Here is a 22665-nt window from a genome sequence, read left to right on the forward strand (position 1 = left end):
ATCTCGTATCTTCGGAGCAAAAGTGTTTGGGATTTTGGATTTTTCCCCTCTTGGATTTCGGACTTTTTTGCATATCCAGGTCCGAACACAAAATTCATCTCTGTTGCAGAATACACCTTGCATGCATCGTGTGGAGGTTAATGTTAGACATCGTATTTTTAATCATTTTCTGCATAAAGCCAAGTTTGTATCCATTGAGCCGCCAAAGGGATCATAATCTCAGTCATACATCTGGAGCATTTTGGAAGTTTCGGATGTCCGGATTAGAAGAGACCCTCAAAGGGCATCTAGTCCAGCCTCCTTCGATCAGGCAGGAAGACACAGATTTTTGAACTGATGGCCATCCAACCTCAGTTCAAAAACTCCAGAGAAGGAGACTCCACTGGAAAGGACCCCCAAAGGGCATTTAGTCCAGCTCCCTTCAGCCAGGCAGGAAGACACAATCAACGTCCTCTCAACAGATGGCCATCCAGCCTCAGATCAAAAAGCTCAAGAGAAGGAGATTCCACTGGAAGAGATCCCCAAAGGGCATTTAGTCCAGCTCCCTTCAGCCAGGCAGGAAGGCATAATCAAAGCCCTCTCAACAGATGACCATCCAGCCTCAGATCAAAAAGCTCCAGAGAAGGAGATTCCACTGGAAGGGACCCCCAAAGGGCATCTAGTTAGCACCTTTCAGTCAGCCAGGAAGGCACAATCAAAGCCCTCCTGACAGATGGCCATCCAGCCTCAGTTCAGTAACTTCCAGAGAAGGAGACTCCACTGGAAGGAACCCCCAAAGAGCATCTAGTCCAACCCCTTTAACCAGTCAAATCTGTCATGACAGATTGCCATCCAGCCTTAGTTCAATAACTTCCAGGGAAGGAGACTTCACTGGAATGGACCCTCAAAGGGCATCTAGTCCATCCCCTTCAGCCAGGCAGCATGGCACAATTTATTTATTTATTTATTTATTTATTTATTGCATTTATTGACCGCCCCTCTCAGCCCGGAGGCGACTCGGGGTGGTGAACAACAACAAAGAAGACAGTGTACAGCCTTCTCAATAGATAGCCATCTAACCTCTATTTAAAAACCTTCGGAGAGGTGTAATTCCTACAGAAGTGGAGTGTTGGTGCTGTTCAGGTATAGGGACTGTTATACCTTTAATGATTTGCACAATTTGTTGATTGAGTCACAGCAATTACCACTCAAATTGATACATTTTTAATTAAGAGAAGAAAGTCTGTTAACAACCATGTTTGTGATGAAGGTGGCTAGAGATGAACCAACCCAAGAATAAAACGTAGGATATAAGAAGAGTCAAGGGGGGAATCTTAGAATCATAGAATCAAAGAGTTGGAAGAGACCTCATGGGCCATCCAGTCCAACCCCCTGCCAGGAAGCAGGAATATTGCATTCAAATCTCCCTGACAGATGGCCATCCAGCCTCTGCTTAATAGCTTCCAAAGAAGGAGCCTCCACCACACTCTGGGGCAGAGAGTTCCACTGCTGAATGGCTCTCACAGTCTGGAAGTTCTTCCTAATGTTCAGATGGAATCTCCTCTCTTATAGTTTGAAGCCATTGTTCCGCATCCTAGTCTCCAAGGAAGTAGAAAACAAGCTTGCTTCCTCCTCCCTGTGGCTTCCTCTCACATATTTATACATGGCTATCATATCTCCTCTCAGCCTTCTCTTCTTCAGGCTAAACATGCCCAGTTCCCTAAGCCGCTCCTCGTAGGGCTTGTTCTCCAGACCTTTGATCATTTTAGTCGCCCTCCTCTGGACACATTCCAGCTTGTCTATATCTCTCTTGAATTGTGGTTCCCAGAATTGGACACAATATTCCAGTTGTGGTCTAACCAAAGCGGAATAGAGGGTAGCATTACTTCCCTAGATCTAGACACTATGCTCCTATTGATGCAGGCCAAAATCCCATTGGCTTTTTTTTGCTGCCACATCACATTGTTGGCTCATGTTTAACTTGTTGTTCACGAGGACTCCAAGATCTTTTTCACACGTACTGCTCTTGAGCCAGGCATTATCCCCCATTCTGTATCTTTGCATTTCATTTTTTCTGCCAAAATGGAGTATCTTGCATTTGTCACTGTTGAATTTCATTTTGTTAGTTTTGGCCCATCTCTCTAATCTGTCAAGTTCGTTTTGAATCCTGCTCCTGTCCTCTGGAGTATTGGCTATCCCTCCCAGTTTGGTGTTGTCTGCAAACTTGATGATCCTGCCTTCTAGCCCTTCATCTAAGTCGTTAATAAAGATGTTGAACAGGACCGGGCCCAGGACGGAACCCTGCGGCACTCCGCTCGTCCATTTAACCAATTACAGATCCACCTCACCGTAGTTTTGCCTAGCCCACATTGGACTAGTTTCTTTGCCAGAAGGTCATGGGGGACCTTGTCGAAGGCCTTACTGAAATCCAGGTACGCCACATCCACGGCATTCCCTGCATCTATCCAGCTTGTAACTCTATCGAAAAAAGAGATCAGATTATTCTGGCATGACTTGTTTTTGATAAATCCATGTTGACTATTAGTGATGACCGCATTTGTTTCTAAGTGTTTGCAGACCACTTCCTTAACTATCTTTTCCAGAATCTTGCCTGGTATCGACGAGAAGCCCCTGATTTAGACATGTCAGGAACAGCATGGCAATTGCTTCCCTTTGACTGCATATACGTTTTGCCTTCTCTAATCCAGGTGCATCTACACTACGAAATTAATCCAGTTTGATCCCACTTCAACCACCAGGGCTCAAGGCTTTGCAATCCTGGGATTTTGGGCAACGAAGGCCCTTGCAAAATGGCAACTCCCTGGATTTCGTGCTGTTGAGCAATGGCACTTAAAGTGCTATCAAGTTTAGATGACCTTTTGCCTGTCTTCCCACCAACCTGGCCATCTGGAATCTCTCAGTTTGGGGCCCATCCTTGACTCAGGTGCCTGCGCCCTGTCAATAAAGATCTATTGCACTACTAAAGTGTGTGTGTTTGTGTATTTTTCCATTATTTCCTGGAATCAAAGTTTTCCCAGTTTTGATAAGATGGAATCCTAGAGTTGGAAGAGACAACCCCAAAGGCCATCCAGTCCAACCCATTTTGGCCAGGCAGGAAGACACCATCCAAACCCTCCCGACAGATGGCCACCCAGCCTCTGCTTAAACACCACCAGAGAATCCTTGAGTTGGAAGAGACCCCTAAGGGTCATCAAGTCCAACCCCCTGCCATGGAGGGAAATACAATCAAAGCCCTCCCAACAGATGGCCATCTCACATCACTAGATTCACTAAGCTCCTATTGACAAAGATTAGTTTCCATGAATATTGTAGGGAGTGTCTGAGTCCCTCTACGGAAGTATGGAAGATCGGGATACAAAAGTTTTAAATAAATAATACATTTAAATAATGTACATATTTTTTACTTTCTCGATCGTGACATTTGACATTGGGATTCTTCCTTAGAGAAAAAGAGCAGTAAGGAGAAGGAGGAATAGGAGAAGAGGAAGGAGCAAGAGAAGAGGAAAAGAGAACAAGAAGAGAAGGCAAAGAGAAAAAAGGAGAAGAAAGTGAGGGGAGGAAGAGAATAAGGAACTACAGGGGAAAAGAGGGGAGAAGGAGGAATAGGAGAAGAGGAAGGAGCAAGAGAACAGTAAAGGAGAACAAGAAGAGAAGCAGGAGGAGAAGAAGGGTAAGGGAGAGAAGGCAAAGAGAAAAAAGATGAAAAGAAGAGTGAGGAGGAAGAGAATAAGGAACTATAGGGGAAGAGGAAAAGAGAAAAGAGTGGGGAGAAGGAGGAATAGGAGAAGAGGGAGGAGGAACAAGAGAAAAGACGAGGGAGGAGGAAGAGAACAAGAGAAAAAAGATTAAAGGAAGAAAAGAATGAGGAAAAGGTAAAAGGAGCTGCAGTGGAAGAGTAAGGAGGAGGAAGAGAAGTAGATTAGGAAGAAGTGGAGAAGCAAGAAGATTGAGGAGGGGAGGAGGAAGAGGAGAAGAAAGAGAAGTAGAGAAGGAGGATGAGGAATGTCTGAAAGAGTCGAACTGGGCATCAAAAACCATAGTAAAGGAATCCCCCAATTGCAGCCACAGCCACAGCTGTGTTATGGGAAGAACATCCACCTGTCAAAGGAAAAAATAATAATTTGGGATCAGATACATTATTGAACACTGTCCTCGCTGATCCTCAGGGTGTCCTACTTTACAGGGTTGTTGGGAGAATAATAAGCCAAGCAAGCCACATATAAACACAGAGATCGTTGGACAGCAAAGGAAGGGAAGAGGACAAGAATCGACTCATTTGAACAACAGTATGGAAGGAGAGGTCTGGGGACACCAGAAAGAGAAATGAATGGGCCCAAAAGCAAACCAAGCTTTGCAAGAGCTGCCAGGGCAGTTGGTATCATTAGAAGCCTCATTTATGGGGTTGCCAGAAGTCCAATTGAAGGCCGTTAATAAGGGAGAAATATAGATAGAGCGAGCGAGCTGCGTCCAAAACATACCACCTCAAATACACAACCACACATGCAAGCCAATTCCTTCTACCTTTATTAAATTTCTCTGTTCTCTTCATTCTTTGTGGTTTGTGGACGGGGTCTTCCACATTTGGAGGAGGATCTTCTGAAGGGAGACCGGAAAGGCTCATTAAGGCAGACGGTGCCTTAATGAGCCTATCTTTCTGCTCTGGCCTACCTTGCAGGGTTGCTACGGGAGTAAAGCAGGATGGAGGCAAACCAAGAAGGGCCTTGAGCTCATTGGGGAGGAAAAGCAGGATGAAAATACTATCCAGGAAGGAAGAGAACCAACTGCACAAAGCAAGAACTTAAAGGACAATGCTGGGTTTTGCTTCTCCAAATTAAATCCTTATTGAGTTCAGTGGGTACAATGAGATTATAATCCTACACCTTTCAAAAAAATGTAAAGAGTAATGTTACTCTATATGACATTGTTTCTCAACTTGGAGGTTGGGACTCCTGGGGGGGGGGGGGGGGTCGCGAGAAGGTGTCAGATATTGGGCCAATCTTCCCACACAGAACATTCATGATCAACAGAAAAGACTGTGTTTTCTGATGGTCTTTGTATAACTATACTGAGGTGTGCCTCCACCATAGAATGAATATGGTTTAATCCCACTTGAGCTGCCTTGGCCCAAAGTTTTGGAACCCTGGTAGTTCTAGTTTTGCATGGCTTTCAGCCTTTTCTGCTAAACTGCAACTCCCAGGATTGCAGAGCATGGAGTCATGGCAGTTCAGTGGTTTCAAATAGTATTCATTGTACAGTGGAGATGCCCCTTTTGAAGCAGATTTGTACTCCAATGCCGTAGACCCCAGTCCAGTCTGAAGTTCCAGGAGGACACATTTTGGCTGAACTTTTTAGAACAGACTTTTGGATAATAAGTGGTTCTGCAAAAGGAACCATTGTCTGGATCTCTTTTTGCAGACATCTTTCAGACCTGAGTTGAAACTTCCCTGCTGGAGATGCTGCGTTGAGCAAAGGGTTGGACTAGATGGCCCCAAGAGGTCCCTTCCGACTCCACGATCTTATGAATACACCCCAAATATCTTGCCCACTCACCATACATCCAAAAACATCCCTTTTCTGGGAGCTGCCAGCTGAGGATACGGTCCAGCCATTCCGGCTTGTAGAAGTTGGAGAACCCCGCCAAGCCGCAAAACATAACTGCGGAGAAGACAAAAGAAGGATATCCATAGCATTGGTGGCCAAAGAGAAAGGGATCAAAGGCAGAAATTGTTAGATATGGCTAGACTCAATGTCAAGGGGAAACCTTTATCTTTACCTTTTTATCCCCCAAAGTACTATGCTTGTGCACAAATTCAGAGTGGTTAGTTCCCTTTGGCCAATCTGGCATGTTTGGCTTGGCTGGATGGCCGTAACGGTAAGGGCCCAGCCATCATGTTTTCCATCCGTTACGGGACCACATGGCAGCTTCGGCATCACGCGTGAGAAGAGGCTGCCACGTGTTGCTCGCTCGGCGTTTCTCTGTGAGCCCTGCCTGTTGGTCCAATCTGAATCTGAACACTGTGATGTGTCTTACGAACTGCTTCCTTCACCCCCTTGCTGAAACCCAGGCTCCCTTGAAAGGCAGAAAGGAAAAGGTCCCAGGAATGGTGCTTCCTTAACCGCGTTCCTCAAACCCAGGTTCCCTTGAAAGGAAGTAAGGAAAGGATTCCAGGAATGGAAAGGGGAGCCTTGTAAGTTCCCCACTGCCTCCAGTTGGCAGGACCTTCCAAGATCTTTTGGCTGCCTAGCTGAAAGCAGATATTTTCATTAGCCGATTTTCAGGAGGCTCCAGAAAAATGGATCTGGGTACGCAACGAAATTCCGATGCCAAAACCGGATCGTCCTCCAGCCGAATTGCACAAGTGCAAAGACCTTTTGCCAAAACAAAAGGCCTCTCCGAGGAACCAGCATGGCAAATTGATTTGAAGTTTGGATCATGATTCAAGGGACCTGGATTCGAATCGCCATTCAAACCTATTAGGCAGGTTACACTCTCTCAGCCTCTTGCAGAGAAAACCCTTTGAAAGGGTAACTTGAGAATATGATGTGAAGGCACACGACAACTACCCTAATGAATAGGATTCTTTGAGGGCGGGGATGCAACTCTTTTTCTTTTCTTTTCTTTTCTTTTTTTTTGGGGGGGGGTTAATACAGCTCTCTCACCTGCATTTGCCCATTCTTGGGCTATAATGTCTTTTTTGGATCTCCAATGGTCGTTTTGCAGGGCCCAGTATCCATACTGGGGGACCTGCCAACCAAGGGCAGGGGTTGCCCATCAAAGGCGACAAACCTCTCATTCCAAAACAGCCAAGAAATATGACATGGCATCCATGGAAAGTTACATGACATCCTTTTAAAACCAACTGACTCACTGTTTTCCGTAAAGAGGTCTCCCGTAGCATTCAGAAGCGCGTTCTTTTGGGGATGAAGGTTTTCCTGCATCATCAAACGGCACAAGACGTTCCTATAAAATCTGGCGTTGAGGAACAAGGGGTTCCGACATCTTTTCTAGGCACAGAAGGGATAGGAAGGAAGCCATGAACGGCTTGCAGTTTGGCAAGATCTTGAGCCAAACAGACCATAGCATTGAGTCAGGGCCATTCAAGTGGTGTCAAACTGCATTAATCCTGCAGTGTAGATGCACCCAGGGAATGGGAAGGTTTGTCCTTCTCCTTTCTTCTTCCTATGTAGGTGTAACGTCTTACCATTTCTGCAAAAAGGAAGTTGAAGATCTGGTGGGACAATGAATAATCAGAGCAGTGGGTTTGGGTCATAAGGCGGCTGCACTTTTGGGGGACGAGGCAAGGCTCCCAGTCATCCTTCCTATGCAAAAAGGATGGAGTTAGGCACACGTTTGTGGTCAGGTGAGAGGAACTGTACTTTTTCAGTTAAAAACACCTGGGAAAAGAGTTTTAGGTCCCTTCTACACTGCCATATAATCCAGATTATCAAAGCAGATAATCCACTCTCTGCTTTGAACTGGATTATATGAGTCTACACTGCCATATAATCCAGTTCAACGCAAATGATCTGAATTTTATATGGCAGTGTAAAAGGGGCCTTAGTGAACCACAAGCTGAGGATGAGCCAAGTGTGTGATGCAGAAGCAAAAAAGGTCAATGCAAACCTAGGATCCTTGTGTATAGATTGAGGGAAGTAATATAGGCAATGGGTTGACAGTAGCTCTATACGTATTTCTATATCTATATCAATATCTACATCTATGTGTGTGTGTGTGTGTGTGTGTGGAGCCCCTGGTGGTGCAGTGGGTTAAACCGCTGAGCTTGTTGACAGAAAGGCTGCAGGTTCAAATCCGGGGAGCGGCTTGAGCTTCTGCTGTCAGCCCCAGCTTCTGCCAACCTAACAGTTCAAAAATATGCAAATGTGGACTTCCGGGTGAGCCACGATGGCGGCAGGACGGGTGCTCTGAGAGCTCCAAGAGTGCCAACCGCTCCTTCAGTCGGAGGGCGATTACGCCCCCATCCCTGGGATGGATCGAGGTCCTGGGGGTCGCTAGACCTGGCAGCAGTAACCGACGGCCTCATAAGACCCCTTCCCCTCAAGGGCAGGGGCCGAGTGGGCCCGGTAAAAACGCTGCGGTAAGCGGACTGAGGAGACGGGAAGCCGGCCGACAGGCCAACAATTAATGCCAGCCCTGCTCACTTTTTAAGAAATAAAGAAGAATTGAAAACGAATGCTGGAGAAGGAGACCAGCTACAAGGAAACGTAAGTTCCCAAAGAAATAATCAATTTCTCGATGGTGAATAACTCTTACCTCCAAGATAAGAGTTCGCGGATGAAATAGAGAAGCTAAGCAAAGAAATCAAATTCCTTTATCGCTCCCGATCCATTGGGGGGGAAAGGAAAGTAAAGTAAAGAAGGAAAAGAGGTGCACAATCTTAAAGACAGAACTTTATATTGCATGGGATTTGAACCAACTGGGATTAGAAGCAGCTGATTTGGAAAAGAAAAAAGGAGAGAAGACAATATATGTATCAACCCAGGACTTAAGGCAACTCAGGACAATTTTAAAGCAATTTTAAAGCAATTTAAGACAATTTAGACAATTTAAGACATTCAAGACATTATATTACTTTAACTAACTCCCGGCTCTTTGGCTTTTCTAAAGAACAACGGGTAAATAATTGAAAGAGACAAGATTAATAATAACAATAATAAATAATATAATCAACTAAACCAGAAGCCAAAGACTTTGCATGGCAGAGTAAAGAACCTACTGACCTTGAAGCAGGGATTGTTGTGTCTTCGACTCTGGCCCTTCCCACAAACAAAGGAGCATCGGTGGAAAAAGCAGAGAGAGGGAGGAGAAAGAGATCCACGCGGAGGAGATCGGAAGAAGAAACCGCGAGGCTGAGAAAAGAACGCGAGAAAAAGGAAGGGGGAAACGAGAAGACAAGATAAGCGCGCGAGAGAGCGCGAGAAGAAACGGGACTTAGACGAAGAAGGGCGGAAGCAGAAGAGACAGAGAGACATAGAACTAGGAACACAAAGAGTGACGAATTCAAGAGGAGCTGAAGAGAAAATTGCGGAAGTGGAATAAGCAAAAGACCTATAGAGAGGCGAAATCCAAGAGGATAAGAAAGAAAGAAGGTTAAACAAGGAAAGGAAAGAAACTAAAATACCACGAAGTGAAAGAAAAGTGGAAAGGTGGAACCTTGAAAAAGGAGAAGACAATTGACGAAAAGAAGAACACAATAATAATAAAAAATAATAAAATAATAATAAAATAACAATAATAATAATAAAAAAATAAACAAATAAACAGATAAATAAATTTAAAAAGATAAGAAGATTAGAAAACTAGAGTTTGTAAAACGAAATAAAATATAAGAAATAAAAATCAAGGCATACTCTCCACAGCATAAGAAGAAAACCTAGAAGAAAGATGACGACAACGAAAGCTAAAATGGAAAAGGAGTTGAAAGAAGCGAAAGAAGTAAAGGAGCTGAAGGGACAACAACAACAAAGAAAAGCCTCAGGTGCAGAAGAAAGCATATTAAGCCAATTACTAAAGGAAATCCAAAAAATATCAGAGAAACAGGATAGTTTACAAAAGGATTTTGAAAAGAATACGACAAAACAGGAAGAACAACAGAAGATATTCAGAGAAGACATGTTAAGAATGAACAAAGAACTAAATGTAGAAATAGGATCAGTCAAAGAAGAGATGAAACAAATACACAAGGAGATCAAGGAGATAAAGACTGATAAAGCAAAAATAGAAGAATCACAAAAAAAGATAGAAACAAAGAGTTTAAGAATGGAAGAAGAACAAGAGAGACAAGAATTAAAAGAGATGGAATTCCAATTACGATTTAGGAACATCGTGGAAGAAACCAAGGAAGATATTAGACAAATAGTAATAAATTTGGTCGCTACACTGCTCCAACTAGAACAAGGAGATGCGGACAAGGAGATTGACAGAGTGTTCAGGGTAACTACGAATTTCTCCAAAAGAAACAACACCCCAAGAGACACCATAGTGAATTTTGTGAGAAGGAAGACTCGTGATGACATTCTGAAAGAGAAAAGCAGAACGCCAATACTTTATAAAGACAAGAGAGTAATAATATTGAAGGAATTCCCTCAATCAATTCTAGGTAGAAGAAGGAAGTATTTCTTCCTAACTGAGGAATTGAAAAGAAGACAAATAAGATTTCGTTGGGAGAAAGTAGAAGGTCTGATGGTGACTTACAACGGGAAAAAACTATGGCTGACCTCTGAAGATAAAGCACAACAGTTCTACAAGGATCTGAGAAAAGAAAAGGAGGACTCACCTACAAAACGCAACTCCACAGGAAGAAAAAACAAGAAAAGACGCTTCTCATCTCCGGAGGTGATGATGAAGGCCCTAAGACAACAAGTACTTGATCGTGACAGAACCGAGACAACTGAAGATGAGTCAGAAGAACCACGAGAATCAGAAAGTGAAGGAATTAACTAAACAAATAAAATGTATCTCTTTAAATGTGAATGGTCTGAATTCTTCTGCTAAAAGGAAAAAAATATTTAATCAAATTAAGAAAGGAAACTACGACTTAGTAGCATTGCAGGAAACACACATTTCCCACAGACATGTGGCCCATCTCACCAATGAGAAATTAGGCAAAGTTTTTTACTCCTCTACATTGGAAAAGAAAAAAGGGGTAGTAATTTATGTTAAAGATTATCTAAGAGCAGAACTAGCCTTCAAAGATGTAGAAGGCAGGATTGTAGGAATATTAATAAAACAAGAGGAACAAAGCCTACTAATTTGCAATATATACGCCCCAAACGGCCCAAAATGTAAATTTGCCTCGGAACTTAAAAACAAAATTGAAGACATAGAATTTGATCATTTGATTATCATGGGAGACTTCAATGGTGTAATAGATAAATATCTAGATAAGACAAAAATCGCAAAAAAATACGGAAAAGATAGTATAAGTACACTACCCCAAAATTTTTTGAAATTAAAAGGAGAATTCGACTTAGAAGATGCATGGCGAATCCACAATGGAAACAAAAAAGATTTTAGCTTCTATTCCCATAGACACCAAAGCTGGTCTAGAATAGACATGATTTGGATGTCAAAAACATTAACACCCAAAATTGCAGATATAAAGATATTACCAAGAGAATTATCAGATCATGGGGCTCTAGAGATGACTATAAATAAGAGGCAGACCCCGAAAAGATGGAGATTGGATGACAACCTCCTAAAAACAGAAGACGATATTGTGAAAAATAAAAAGTTAATTAAAGAATTTTTTGAAATCAATAACACACAAGAGATAAAAGTAGAGATTCTGTGGGACACGTGTAAAGCGGTAATGAGGGGGAACTTCATTCAGCAACAAGCACTCAAAAACAAAATAAGAAGACAAGAAATGAATAGAATCGATAAGAAATTAGAAGAAACAGAGAATAAATTAAAAAAAACCCAAAAGATGAGCAAATTAAGAGCCAGATTGTAGAAATAAAAAAACAAAAACACCATCTAGAATTAGATCAATGGGCAAAGAATTTAAAATTCTTAAAACAGAAAGAATTCCAAAATGCGAACAAACCTGGGAAATGGTTATCAAGAAAGCTGAGAAAGAAGAAACAAGCAAATCAAATTACAAAAATCATTACAAACAATAAACTAAGTACAACGGACCAAGAAATAGGGAATGATTTTCATGATTTCTACAAAGACCTGTATGCAGAAGATCTGACTGGAATAGACGAGATAACAGAATATATCGGCAGGCAAAAACTGGAAAAAATAACTGACCACCAGAGAGAAATTCTAAATAAGGAAATAACAACTGAAGAGATACAGAAGGCAATAAGGAAGCTGAAGCCGTCAAAAGCCCCGGGCCCTGATGGCTTCACAGCTATTTTTTACAAGACAATGATGGAGGAGATCACTCCATACCTGAAAATTTTGATGAATAAGATCATGACAGACCAGAGCATCCCGGAGACTTGGAAGAAGGCAAATATAACACTCATACATAAAGAAAGTACAGATGAAACAAACATCAAAAACTACAGACCCATATCACTTCTTAATCTGGATTATAAAATTTTTTCATATATACTGGGGGAAAGACTCAAAACCTTCTTGGCGAATTGGATAGATGAAGATCAAGTGGGTTTCCTACCAGAACGACATATAAAAGAAAATATAAGAAACATATTGAACGTAATTGAATATTATGAGACACACCACGAAAAAGAATTGGCCCTAATGACGATTGACGCCGAGAAGGCTTTTGATAATCTAAATTGGAATTTCTTTAAAACTATATTCAAAGAATTAGATATTGGGTACAATTTCCAAAATGCAATTAACGCAATATATAACGAGCAAAAAGCGACAATTTGGGTGAATGGAATGCCATCCGAAGAAATTACAATTAAGAGAGGTACAAGGCAGGGGTGTCCCTTATCACCCCTCATTTTCATCATGTCATTGGAAATATTATTGAGAAACATCAAAGGAAATGAACAACTCCAGGGACTGAATATTGGTAAACAAAAATACAAATATAGGGCATATGCGGACGATCTGATCTGCATAATGGAAGATCCAAAAGAAAACATACTAAACTGGCTGAAGGTTATTGAAGAATTCGGAAAGGTGGCAGGATTTAGAATGAACAAGGGAAAGACAAAGATATTAACAAAAAATATGTCCAAGGAAAAGCAAAGAATATTGGAAGAGATGTCAGGAGTCCAAACCTGCACAAAAATGAAATACCTAGGAATTTGGTTAACGGCAAAAAACTCTCAACTACTAAAAAATAATTATGAAGCTAAGTGGGCTGAAATAAAGAAAGATTTGAATAATTGGAAACATCTAAATTTATCATTATTGGGGAAAATTGCAACAATAAAAATGAATATTCTTCCAAAAATGCTTTACCTTTTTCAAAATATACCTATAATTAGAAATAACAAATTATTGGACAATTGGAAAAAAGAGATCTCAAAATTCATATGGAATGGTAAGAAACCAAGGATCAAACATATAAATATGATAGATCAAAGAACTAGAGGAGGAATGGGTCTACCTGATTTAAAATTATATTATGAAGCAAGCGCACTCTCATGGGTAAAAGAATGGATCTCATTGAAAAAAGAAAGAACTTTAACAATTGAAGGTTTCGACCTTAGATTTGGTTGGCATTCGTATTTATGGTATAACCAAACATTAAAAGAAAAGAATTTTAATAATCATTTCATTAGAACTGCACTAATAAAAATTTGGAATAAATACAAAACAAGAATGTACTCTAAAACTCCATTATGGGCGTCACCATTAGAAGCGAAACAAAGAAGACTGCTGGGATGGACTAATTGGCCAACATACAAAGATGTACTAAAGAAAGAAAACAATGAACTACAGCTTAAGACGAGAGAGGAGTTAAATATTCAAGTTACAAAGGTATCATGGTTCCAGTATATACAACTCAAAGAATACTATAACCTAGACAGAAAAGTAGGCTTCATGATAAAGGATGATATGTGGGACAAAATCTTAGGAAAAAAGAAGAAAAACATAACAATAATATATAACAAATTATTAGAATGGGCTACCGAGAAAGAAATAATAAAAGAATGTATGACTAAATGGGCCAAAAATATAGGAAGACAAATACAATATAAAGAATGGGAAGAAATCTGGAAAAAAAAGATTAGGTATACTTACTCGACTGATATACAAGAGAACTGGCTAAAGATGTTTAACAGGTGGTACATGACCCCACAAAAATTAGGCCTGATGTATAACACCGCAAGAAATAAGTGCTGGAAATGTGAACTTCACACCGGAACGTTCTACCATGCCTGGTGGACATGCCCCATGATTAACACATATTGGAAAATGATAAATCAAGAATGCGAAAAGATCTTAAAAACAAGGATACATATGAAGCCAGAATATTTCCTACTGGGAATAACGGATAAGGAATTGGAATTAAATCAAAACAAGGACATTTTATTTAACTACTGTGTTACAGCTGCAAGAATAGTTCTGGCAAAAAAATGGAAACAGAAAGAAATAGCCACCAAAGAGGAATGGATAAGTAAGATGAATGAAATCAAAGATATGGATAAATTGACGTTTGCATTAAAAGATTCATATGGAAAACCAATGAGGAGAACGGATTGGAAGCCATATGAGGAATACCTAATAGAAGAACAAGAAAAGAAAGATACAAAAAAAGGAGGAAGAATGAACTCGACAGAAGAAGGAAGAAAATAAAAAGACAGAACCAAAGAGAAGGAGATTATGGAAGTCAAAAGACCCTCTCACCCCCCCACACCCCCTACCCCTACCCCCTCCCCCCTGACCCCCTCTACTCCCCCTCCTCTCTCCCTAACTCACTTTCTCACCCCTTGACCCAACCCAAACTATCCTACCAACAAACCTAGCCCTACCTAACCTCTTCATACCCCCCCTCTCTTTTTTACCCATATACCTGTATGAATATACCTTAATAAAAATTATTTTAAAAAAAATATGCAAATGTGAGTAGACCAATAGGTACCGCTCCAACGGGAAAGTAATAGCGCTCCATGTAGTCATGCTGGCCACATGATCTTGAAGATGTCTACAGAAAACATCAGCTCTTTAGCTTAGAAATGGAGATGAGCACCAACCCCCAGAGTCAGAAACAACTGTACTTAATGTCAGGAGAAAACCTTTACCTAGGAGTCTCGTGTATAGATTGAGGAAAGTAATATAGGCTATGGGTTGACAGTAGCTTTATACACACACACACCTATGAAAGGGATCTGGGAGTTTTAGAGGACCACACGCTGAACGTGACCCAAGCTTGTGATGCAGCTGCTAAAAAGGCCAATTCAGACACAGGATTCTAGTGTCTAGAATTGTGGGAGTTGGAGTCCAAAACACCTGGAGGGCTGAGGTTTGTCCATGCCTGGTCTAGATTGAGGCCCCTTCCACACGGCTGTGTAAAATCCACATTGAACTGAATTATATGGCAGTGTGGACTCAGATAACCCAGTTAAAAGCAGATATTGTAGATTGTCTGCCTTGATATTCTAGGTGATGTGGCTGGGGGATGTAATAGAAACTATGGATTGACAGTAGCTAAAAAGGCCAATGTGATTCTATGAAGTCACAGCCCTGCTCTATTCTGCTTCGGAATGACCTCACCTGGAATAAGAACCCAGGTCCAACGCTCAAAAGAGGATGGCAAGGACTCACATTCAGATGGGAAGGAGAGGGGAGGAAATCCCTACCAGGATCCTAAGAGGAAAGAAAGGCACACATCGATCTCTTCTAAAACCAGGCAGGAGCCGTTTGTTGGGGTGAAAGCGACCGCATAGTCGAGCCGCTCAAAGCGCTCTGGGACCTTCCAGAAGCTGAGACGCAAAACCTGGGCCCATTCTGCAAATCAAGCAATGAATAGGAATATTAAAAAGGAGAGAAGAACTAGAGCGGAGTAGCCTAAGTACTAGACCAGTGGTTCTCAACCTGGGGTTCCCAGATGTTTTTGGCCTTCAACTCCCAGAAATCCTAACAGCTGGTAAACTGGCTGTGATTTCTGGGAGATGTAGGCTAAAAACATCTGGGGACCCCAGGTTGAAAACCACTGTACTAGACCAAGGGGTTCCCCAAACTAAGGATTTCATCACATTGAAGAAGGGAAGTCTTTGGTAGAGCTCATGAAATGAAACGGGTGATTTCCCTACCTTTATCACATTGTTAAATGTATCCATGTTACTCAGTTGTGCTCAGTATTCTTTCAGTAGATTCGCCATTACACTACAATCACTGGGCACTGCCCCCCCTCTCTCTTTCTCTTGCCTGCCCCACAGAGAAGGGTGTGGAGCTTGGAAAACTATAACTCCCAGGACTGTATAGTATGGAGCTATGGTATTTAAAGTAAGGTCCAGCTGCATTCATTCCACAGTGTAGATGCACCCAGAGAAGGTTCGTGGACCTTGGGAAATTGGAATTCCCAAGACCATCTCATGGAGACAGGGTTGCATCCATTCCACAGTGTAGATGCAACCAGGGAAGGGTATGGACCTTAGGAAACTATAACTCCCAGGAGGGAACTATGGCATTTAAAGTGGGGCACAAGGGTGATGTCGAGCATCCCCCCCCCCCAAAGTAAGGGATAGTGACTTATAGTTCTGCAAAGGGCAAGGGCACCAGACTACACAACATGGGTTAAGTCTTGGTCACATTGCCAAGGCACTAACAACAACGATCCCATGAGGCTTTTGGGAAATGGCTGGATCTTGGGACTTCTGCCCTTTGTGAGAGTTGTAGTTTCCAAAAGCGTGAATCAGTTGCAGCACAGCTGGGGTTTCATCTGCCAGCCTTCCCAATGATCATGGACTCTCTGCCTGCATGTCTTGGACTTCAGTACATACTATCTCCCTCGTGAACTTTCCTCAAAGACCTTTTAAAACATTGGACTTCAGGCTTCTTCATGAAAATTAATTCTCTTATTAAATATACTGGGAATGTGGGACAAAGATGGGGTTTTTGTTGCTATGGATGCTTATGATTTGAATGTATGTATCTTGCTATGAAATATTGCCTTTCCCCTTTGCCTTTTGCCCTAGAAAATGTGACCCAGGACTGTTGAAATGCTCGAGGGAGAACCCCTGCCTCCCTCGAAACTTCTTTTTTGATTAACTCATCAGCATGGACAAAAAAAGCCATTTATGATTTCCCTTGTCTCGCTCTCTGAGTTGGTCTGGCGAGATGAGGAAGTCTATTTGGATACAGACATTATAATTGATTCTACAAAGGGCAGCGTTGATCCCCCCCCCCCCCCGAGGTCCGCTGCCCTGATCCTGTTTCTTTCCCTCACCAAAACCCATCAAGGACAGGAAAGCCTTTGTTTATGGAGGTCGTACCTTGCCAGCCAAAACAAAGCCTCACATTCCAGCTGGCTGGCAATCCATAATGCCATCATTTCCCCCATTGTCCGTGGTCGGTCCGCCTTCTTGCTTCTGATTCGTCCATCTTCCAGAGGCGGAGGAACTCGCTGATTGGCCCAGAGCAAGGGGGGCCACCAAGCCTCCTCCCAGCTGTTCGAGCTGTCAAACAATCAGCATGAAGCCGGGCGGAGAGGGGCGGGTGGGAAATTCAAAAGGTTTTACTGTGTTTTCTCTATAAATATGCTTGTAAATTCTTTAGCAGCATGCTTGTAGTGGAATTATTCCTACAATGCTGAATCGCTAATAAAGACACCTCAGTCGCTGAACTTCTTCCGCTTTGGTGAGGATTTATTATTTTAATTATTTTTGCTGCTGAAATTGGCTTCGCTGGCCTCACCAAGGTTCAAGGACTCTCTTTGGTGTGGTCCTCAGGATCTCCTCGGCTGGGGAGATCCTCCTAAAAGCTGCTCGATATCAAGGGCATTCATCCCACACTAAATGCACCAGGAGAAGGGTATGGACCTTGGGAAATTATAACTCCCAGGACATGGCACAATAATAATAATAATCATCATCATCATCATCATTATCATCATCATCATCAGTCTTCTCTCCCAGCTTTCCCATGCAACACAAGGCACAGGTATATTACGGAAGGAAGGGAAGGGAAAGGAAAGGAAGGAAAGGGCCCTCTTTCTCCCTCCCAAACATAGGAAGGATGGAGGGGAGAAAGAAAGAAAAAGTTAGAAAGAAAAGGAGGTAGGAAACAGAGTTGGAAGGTAAGGAAGGAAGGAAGGAAATATGAGAGGGAAGGGAGAGAAGAAAGGGAGAAAGAAAGTTAGGGGGGGAAGATAGAAGAAGAAAAGGAAGTAGGTAGGAAACAGGGAATGAAGGAAAGAAGAGAAAGAAAGATAGGTAGGGAGAAGAAGAGGGGGGAAAGAGAAAAGGAGGAAAGAACTCTAGGTAGGAACAAAGAAGGAAAGAGAATAGGAGAAAGGAAAGAAGAATAGGTAGGAAAAAGTGGGGAAAAGATTTCATAAAGTGTGGTGCAGTGGTTTGAAGCAGAAGCTGGATGACCATCTGTTGGGAGGGCTTTGATGGTGCCTTCCTGACAGAATGGGTTTGGACTGAATGATCCTTGAGTGTCCTTTCCAACTCTAAGATCTGAATTGTGTTGCCTGGAAGAAGAGGGTTGGGCTGGATGCCCTTTGGGAGTGTCTTTCAACTCTAGGGTCCTAAACAGAGTTCCAGCTGAAGAGCGGAATTAATGGGAGGCATCCAAGCTGGGCGTGCTTCAGGTCCAATGCAAATATCTTCAAGGCATTGGCACAGAGAACATCCTGCTTGCAAACAATTAAAGAGACATTCAGCCTCAGAGCCACTGAAATTCAAAAGCTTCCTGAAATAAATACTAAAATAGAGGAGAAAGATTCAGACAACTCAGTTAAAATCCAATTTCAAAGCAGATCAACAAACATAATAAATTAAAGAAATGCATTTTCTTCAACCGCTCAATGCTCAGTACCTTTGCCCCAACGACAGCTAGTTCTTCTAACCAAATAACATGTCTTTTTATGAGAATCAGGATTTTCCAATTCCAAGGCACTTCGGGCATCTTCCATCCCGGCAGAGAGCTTCTTCTCCAGAAGTTCAACACGTTTCTAATCCGGCTCCAACCCGGGCTTTGTCTCCCATTTTGCCAAGGTTTTGTTCAAATAGGCTGGTCATTTACAGAAGGATAATACATAATATTAGCAAAGGCAGCAAGGGGCATTGGAAGTTTATTTACCGGGTGTCAACTGTTTGCATACGAAGCATACTATAAATCCTAGGTTGCCAAGAACTGGATATTAAAGGTAAAGGTAAAGGTTTTCCCCTGACATTAAGTCCAGTCGCGTCCGACTCCGGGGGTTGGTGCTCATCTCCATTTCTAAGTCGAAGAACTGGCATTTTCCATAGACACCTCCAAAGTCATGTGGCCAGCATGACTGCATGGAGCACCATTACCTTCCCGCCAGAATGGTACCTTGTTGATCTACTCACATTTGCATGTTTTTGAACTGCTAGGTTGGCAGAAGCTGGGGCTAACAGTGGGAGCTCATCCACTCCCAGGATTCAAACCGCCAACCTTTCAGCCAGCAAGTTCAGCAGCTCAGCGCTTTAAACTACTGCACCACTGGATAAGAAATACAAGTTTTGAAAGTAAGTGTGAATTTGGAGGTCAGTCTCAGCAGTGGCTCCACTCTTGGTTTGAGTCTGAACTTTTAAGGGACTCCCTTTGGAACTGAACCCCGAACTGGGGTTGAAACATTTCCTTCAAAGTTTGGACTGAAAACCAGAGCAGATTCGCAATGTTTCCCATCCCCTTTGATGCAACCATGAGCATGCAGAATATCAATGGGCCTTCTTTAAGAGGAAAACGTGTTGAGGATGGGTACCTTGCAAAACCGCAAATGCCAATGTTGTTGTTCATTCGTTCAGTCGTCTCCGACTCTTCGTGACCTCATGGACCAGCTCACGCCAGAGCTCCCTGTCAGCCGTTAGCACCCCCAGCTCCCTCAAGGTCAGTCCAGTCACTTCAAGGATGCCATCCATCCATCTTGCCCTTGGTCGGCCCCTCTTCCTTTTGCCTTCCACTTTCCGCAGCATAATTGTCTTCTCTAGGCTTTGCTGTCTCCTCATGATGTGGCCAAAGTACTTCAACTTTGTCTCTAGTATCTTTCCCTCCAGTGAGCAGTCGGGCTTTATTTCCTGGAGGATGGACTGGTTGGATCTTCTCGCAGTCCAAGGCACTCTCAGAACTTTCCTCCAACACCACAGCTCAAAAGCATCGATCTTCCTTCGCTCGGCCTTCCCTAAGGTCCAACTCTCACATCCGTAGGTGACTACAGGGAATACCATGGCTTTGACTAGGCGGATCTTTGTTGCCAGTCTGATGTCTCTACTCTTTACTATTTTATCGAGATTGGACATTGCTCTCCTCCCAAGAAGTATGCGTCTTCTGATTTCCTGGCCACAGTCTGCATCTGCAGTAATCTTTGCACCTAGAAATACAAAGTCTGTCACGGCCTCCACGGTTTGTCCCTCTATTTTCCAGTTGTCAATCATTCTTGTTGCCATAATCTTGGTTTTTTTGACATTTAGCTGCAACCCAGCTTTTGCGCTTTATATGGCGTCTATATTGATATCTTGGCTTTCCTCCTCCAGGAATGAAGCAGCAGGAAAGGAGTGACAGAGTTGGACATCATCCGCGTACAGATGACACTGTACCCCGAAACTCCGGATGATCTCCCCCAGCGGCTTCATGTAGATGTTAAACAACATGGGAGACAATATTGAGCCCTGAGGAACCCCACAAGACAATGGTTGTGGGGTTGAACAGGTGTCCCCCAACAACACCTTCTGAGATCGACCCTCCAGGAATGACCGGAGCCACTGCAAAACAGTACCTCCAAGACCCATCCCTGCGAGGCGTCCCAGAAGGATACCGTGGTTGACGGTATCGAAGGCCGCTGAGAGGTCGAGCAGCACCAACAGGGACACACTCCCCCTGTCGAGCTCCCGGCGCAGATCATCCACTAAGGCGACCAAGGCTGTCTCGGTACCATGTCCCGGCCTAAAGCCAGACTGTGCCGGGTCTAGATAATCCGTGTCTACCAAGAATACCTGGAGTTGTGAGGCCACCACACGTTCCAAGACTTTGCCCAAGAAGGGGAGATTGGAAACTGGCCGATAGTTGTCGAATTTAGTGGGGTCCAGTGATGGTTTCTTCAACAGCGGTTTTATTATAGCTTGTTTTAAGCTCGCTGGAATCTTGCCTTCCCGAAGGGACGCATTAACCACCACCTTAACCCACTCAGCCAATCCATTAATTCTTCTCTTCAGCTGGAACTCTATTCTAGAGTTTGGAGGGACTCCAAAGGGCCATCTAGTCCATCCCTATTCTGCCAGGGAGGAACATAATCCGAGCCCTCCCAACAGATGGCCTTCCAGTCCACACAATCAAGATGAGTTGGAAGGGGCACCCAGGGTTCATCCAGTCCATCTCTAGTCTGCCAGGCAGGAAGACACAATCCGAGCCCTCCCAACAGATGGCCCTCTGGTCAACACAATCCAGATCTTAAGAGTTGGAAGAGACATTTACCATCTGTCTCCAACTCTTATTTTATTATTACTAATTTTTTTCTTTTCTCTTTCTTTCTTTTCTTTCCTTTCTTTCTCCTCTCCCTCTCTTTTACCTTCTCTTTTCCCCTCTTTTTCCCCCTGCCTAGCCATCCTTCTCCTCTACCCTTCTCCTCCCTTTCCCCGCCCCTATCCCATTCACATTTTCTTTCTAAACTCTTGCACGTTTTGTAACACAAAGAAAAGTTTCAATAAAGATTATTGCAAAAAAAAAAAAGAGTTGGAAGGGGCACCCAAGGTTCGTCCAGTCCATTCCTAGTCTGCCAGGTAGGAAGACACAATCCGAGCCCTCCCAACAGATGCCCATCCAGTCAATACAATCCAGATTAGCTTCCAAAGGGTTATCCAGTCCAAACTCATTCTTCCAGGTAGGCACCATCAAAGCCCTCTTGACAGATGGCCAGGCAGCCTCTGCTTTAAAAACCTCAGAGAAGGAGATTCCAACACAATGTACGGCAGTTGAAATGGTATCGCTTCTTGGCCTTTTGGTTAAGATCAAGTGCAGATCTTCAAGTTGAAAAGGACACTCATCGGGACCAATCTCCTTCTATCAAGCAGGAAGGCATTATCAAAGCACTCCCAACAGATGGCTAGCCAAAATCTGTTTCAAAAGAGATGAAAACTCCACTGAACTCCCAGGAAGCATATCCCACTTGCAAACATCTCTTTGGTCAGGAAATTCTTCTTAATATTTAGGTGGAGTCCCTTGTTTTCATTGCTCCATTGTCTCCTAGACTCCAGAGCAGCAGAAAACAATGGGACAGCCTTTGAAGCTAAGAGGGATTTATAGTTTCTGGACTATTGTCCATTTTGCTCACCCTTCTCGGGACACCTCCTAGTTTGTCAACATCCTTCTTGAAATTGTGCCTATCTGTTTTCAGATTTGGTGCAGAACAAATGGTGGCACATGTGTGTGCAGTGGTCCTGGAAGCCCCCTCCAAAGTTTACCAACCCAATTTTGGGGGAAAAAATATTGATTTTGTCTTTTGGGAGTTGTATTCGCTGGGTTCTATAGTTCATCTAAAATCAGAGAGCATTCTGAACACCACCGAGAATGGAATTGAACCATACTTGGCACACAGAACTCCCATGACCAACAGAAAATATTGGAAGGGTTTGGTGGGCATTGGCCTTGAGTTTTGGAATTGTAGTTCACCTATATCCAGAGAGCACTGTGGACTCAAATAATGATGGATCTGAGCCCAACATGGCATGAATACTAAATATGCCCAAATGTGAACACTGGTGTCATTTGGGGAAAATAGACCTTGACATTTGGGAGTTGTAGTTGCTGGCATTTATAGTTCACCAATCAAAGATCATTCTGAATTCCACCAATGATGAAATTGAACCAATCTTGGCACACAGAACTCCCATGACCAAGAGAAAATACTGGAAGGGTTTGGTGGACGTTGACCTTGAGTTTTGGAGTTGTAGTTCACCTACATCCAGAGAGCAGGAGGAGGGCTTTTAGTGGGAGGATTTGCTGTCTGTTTCCAAAATGGAAGAGGAGGACAGGCGGAGAGATCTTCAGCCTTCTCTGCCAAAGGTGTTCCTAATACCATC

At 43.0% G+C, this 22665-nt stretch overlaps 2 protein-coding genes across 2 annotated transcripts in view; one reads left to right on the forward strand and one right to left on the reverse strand.

Annotated features, from left to right (window-relative positions):
• Positions 1–2964, forward strand: part of LOC137095569 (uncharacterized) — a 99029-nt gene extending 96065 nt beyond the window's left edge. The window contains exon 8 of the mRNA XM_067462351.1: positions 2688–2964. Within this exon, the coding sequence (XP_067318452.1) occupies positions 2688–2850 (163 nt within the window). The 3' untranslated portion in view covers positions 2851–2964. The remainder of the gene's footprint in view (positions 1–2687) is intronic.
• Positions 2965–4027: 1063 nt separating this feature from the next.
• LOC137095570 (UPF0764 protein C16orf89 homolog) lies at positions 4028–18539 on the reverse strand. The gene is made up of 6 exons (XM_067462352.1): positions 18443–18539; positions 15259–15406; positions 7203–7320; positions 6870–7005; positions 5449–5655; positions 4028–4098 (listed from the first exon to the last, which is right to left on the reverse strand). Exons 1-6 carry the CDS (start codon positions 18537–18539, stop codon positions 4028–4030), a joined length of 777 nt encoding a protein of 258 aa, XP_067318453.1.
• Between the last annotated feature and the right edge of the window lie 4126 nt (positions 18540–22665).

Source organism: Anolis sagrei, chromosome Y (genome assembly GCF_037176765.1).
Source record: "Anolis sagrei isolate rAnoSag1 chromosome Y, rAnoSag1.mat, whole genome shotgun sequence".
Lineage (NCBI taxonomy): Eukaryota > Metazoa > Chordata > Lepidosauria > Squamata > Dactyloidae > Anolis > Anolis sagrei.

What these genes read in the sequence shown, in the direction of transcription:
- LOC137095570 (XM_067462352.1), bottom strand. Translation starts at nt 18,539, where the DNA reads ATGGAAGATGCCCGAAGTGCCTTGGAATTGGAAAATCCTGATTCTCAT. An exon ending in TAGCTGTCGTTGGGGCAAAG is followed by an intron (nt 15,407 to 18,442) that starts GTACTGAGCATT and finishes CTTGATTTGCAG; the next exon opens with AATGGGCCCAGGTTTTGCGT. An exon ending in TGCTCAACGCAGCATCTCCA is followed by an intron (nt 4,099 to 5,448) that starts GCAGGGAAGTTT and finishes TTCCTTTGACAG; the next exon opens with GTGGATGTTCTTCCCATAAC.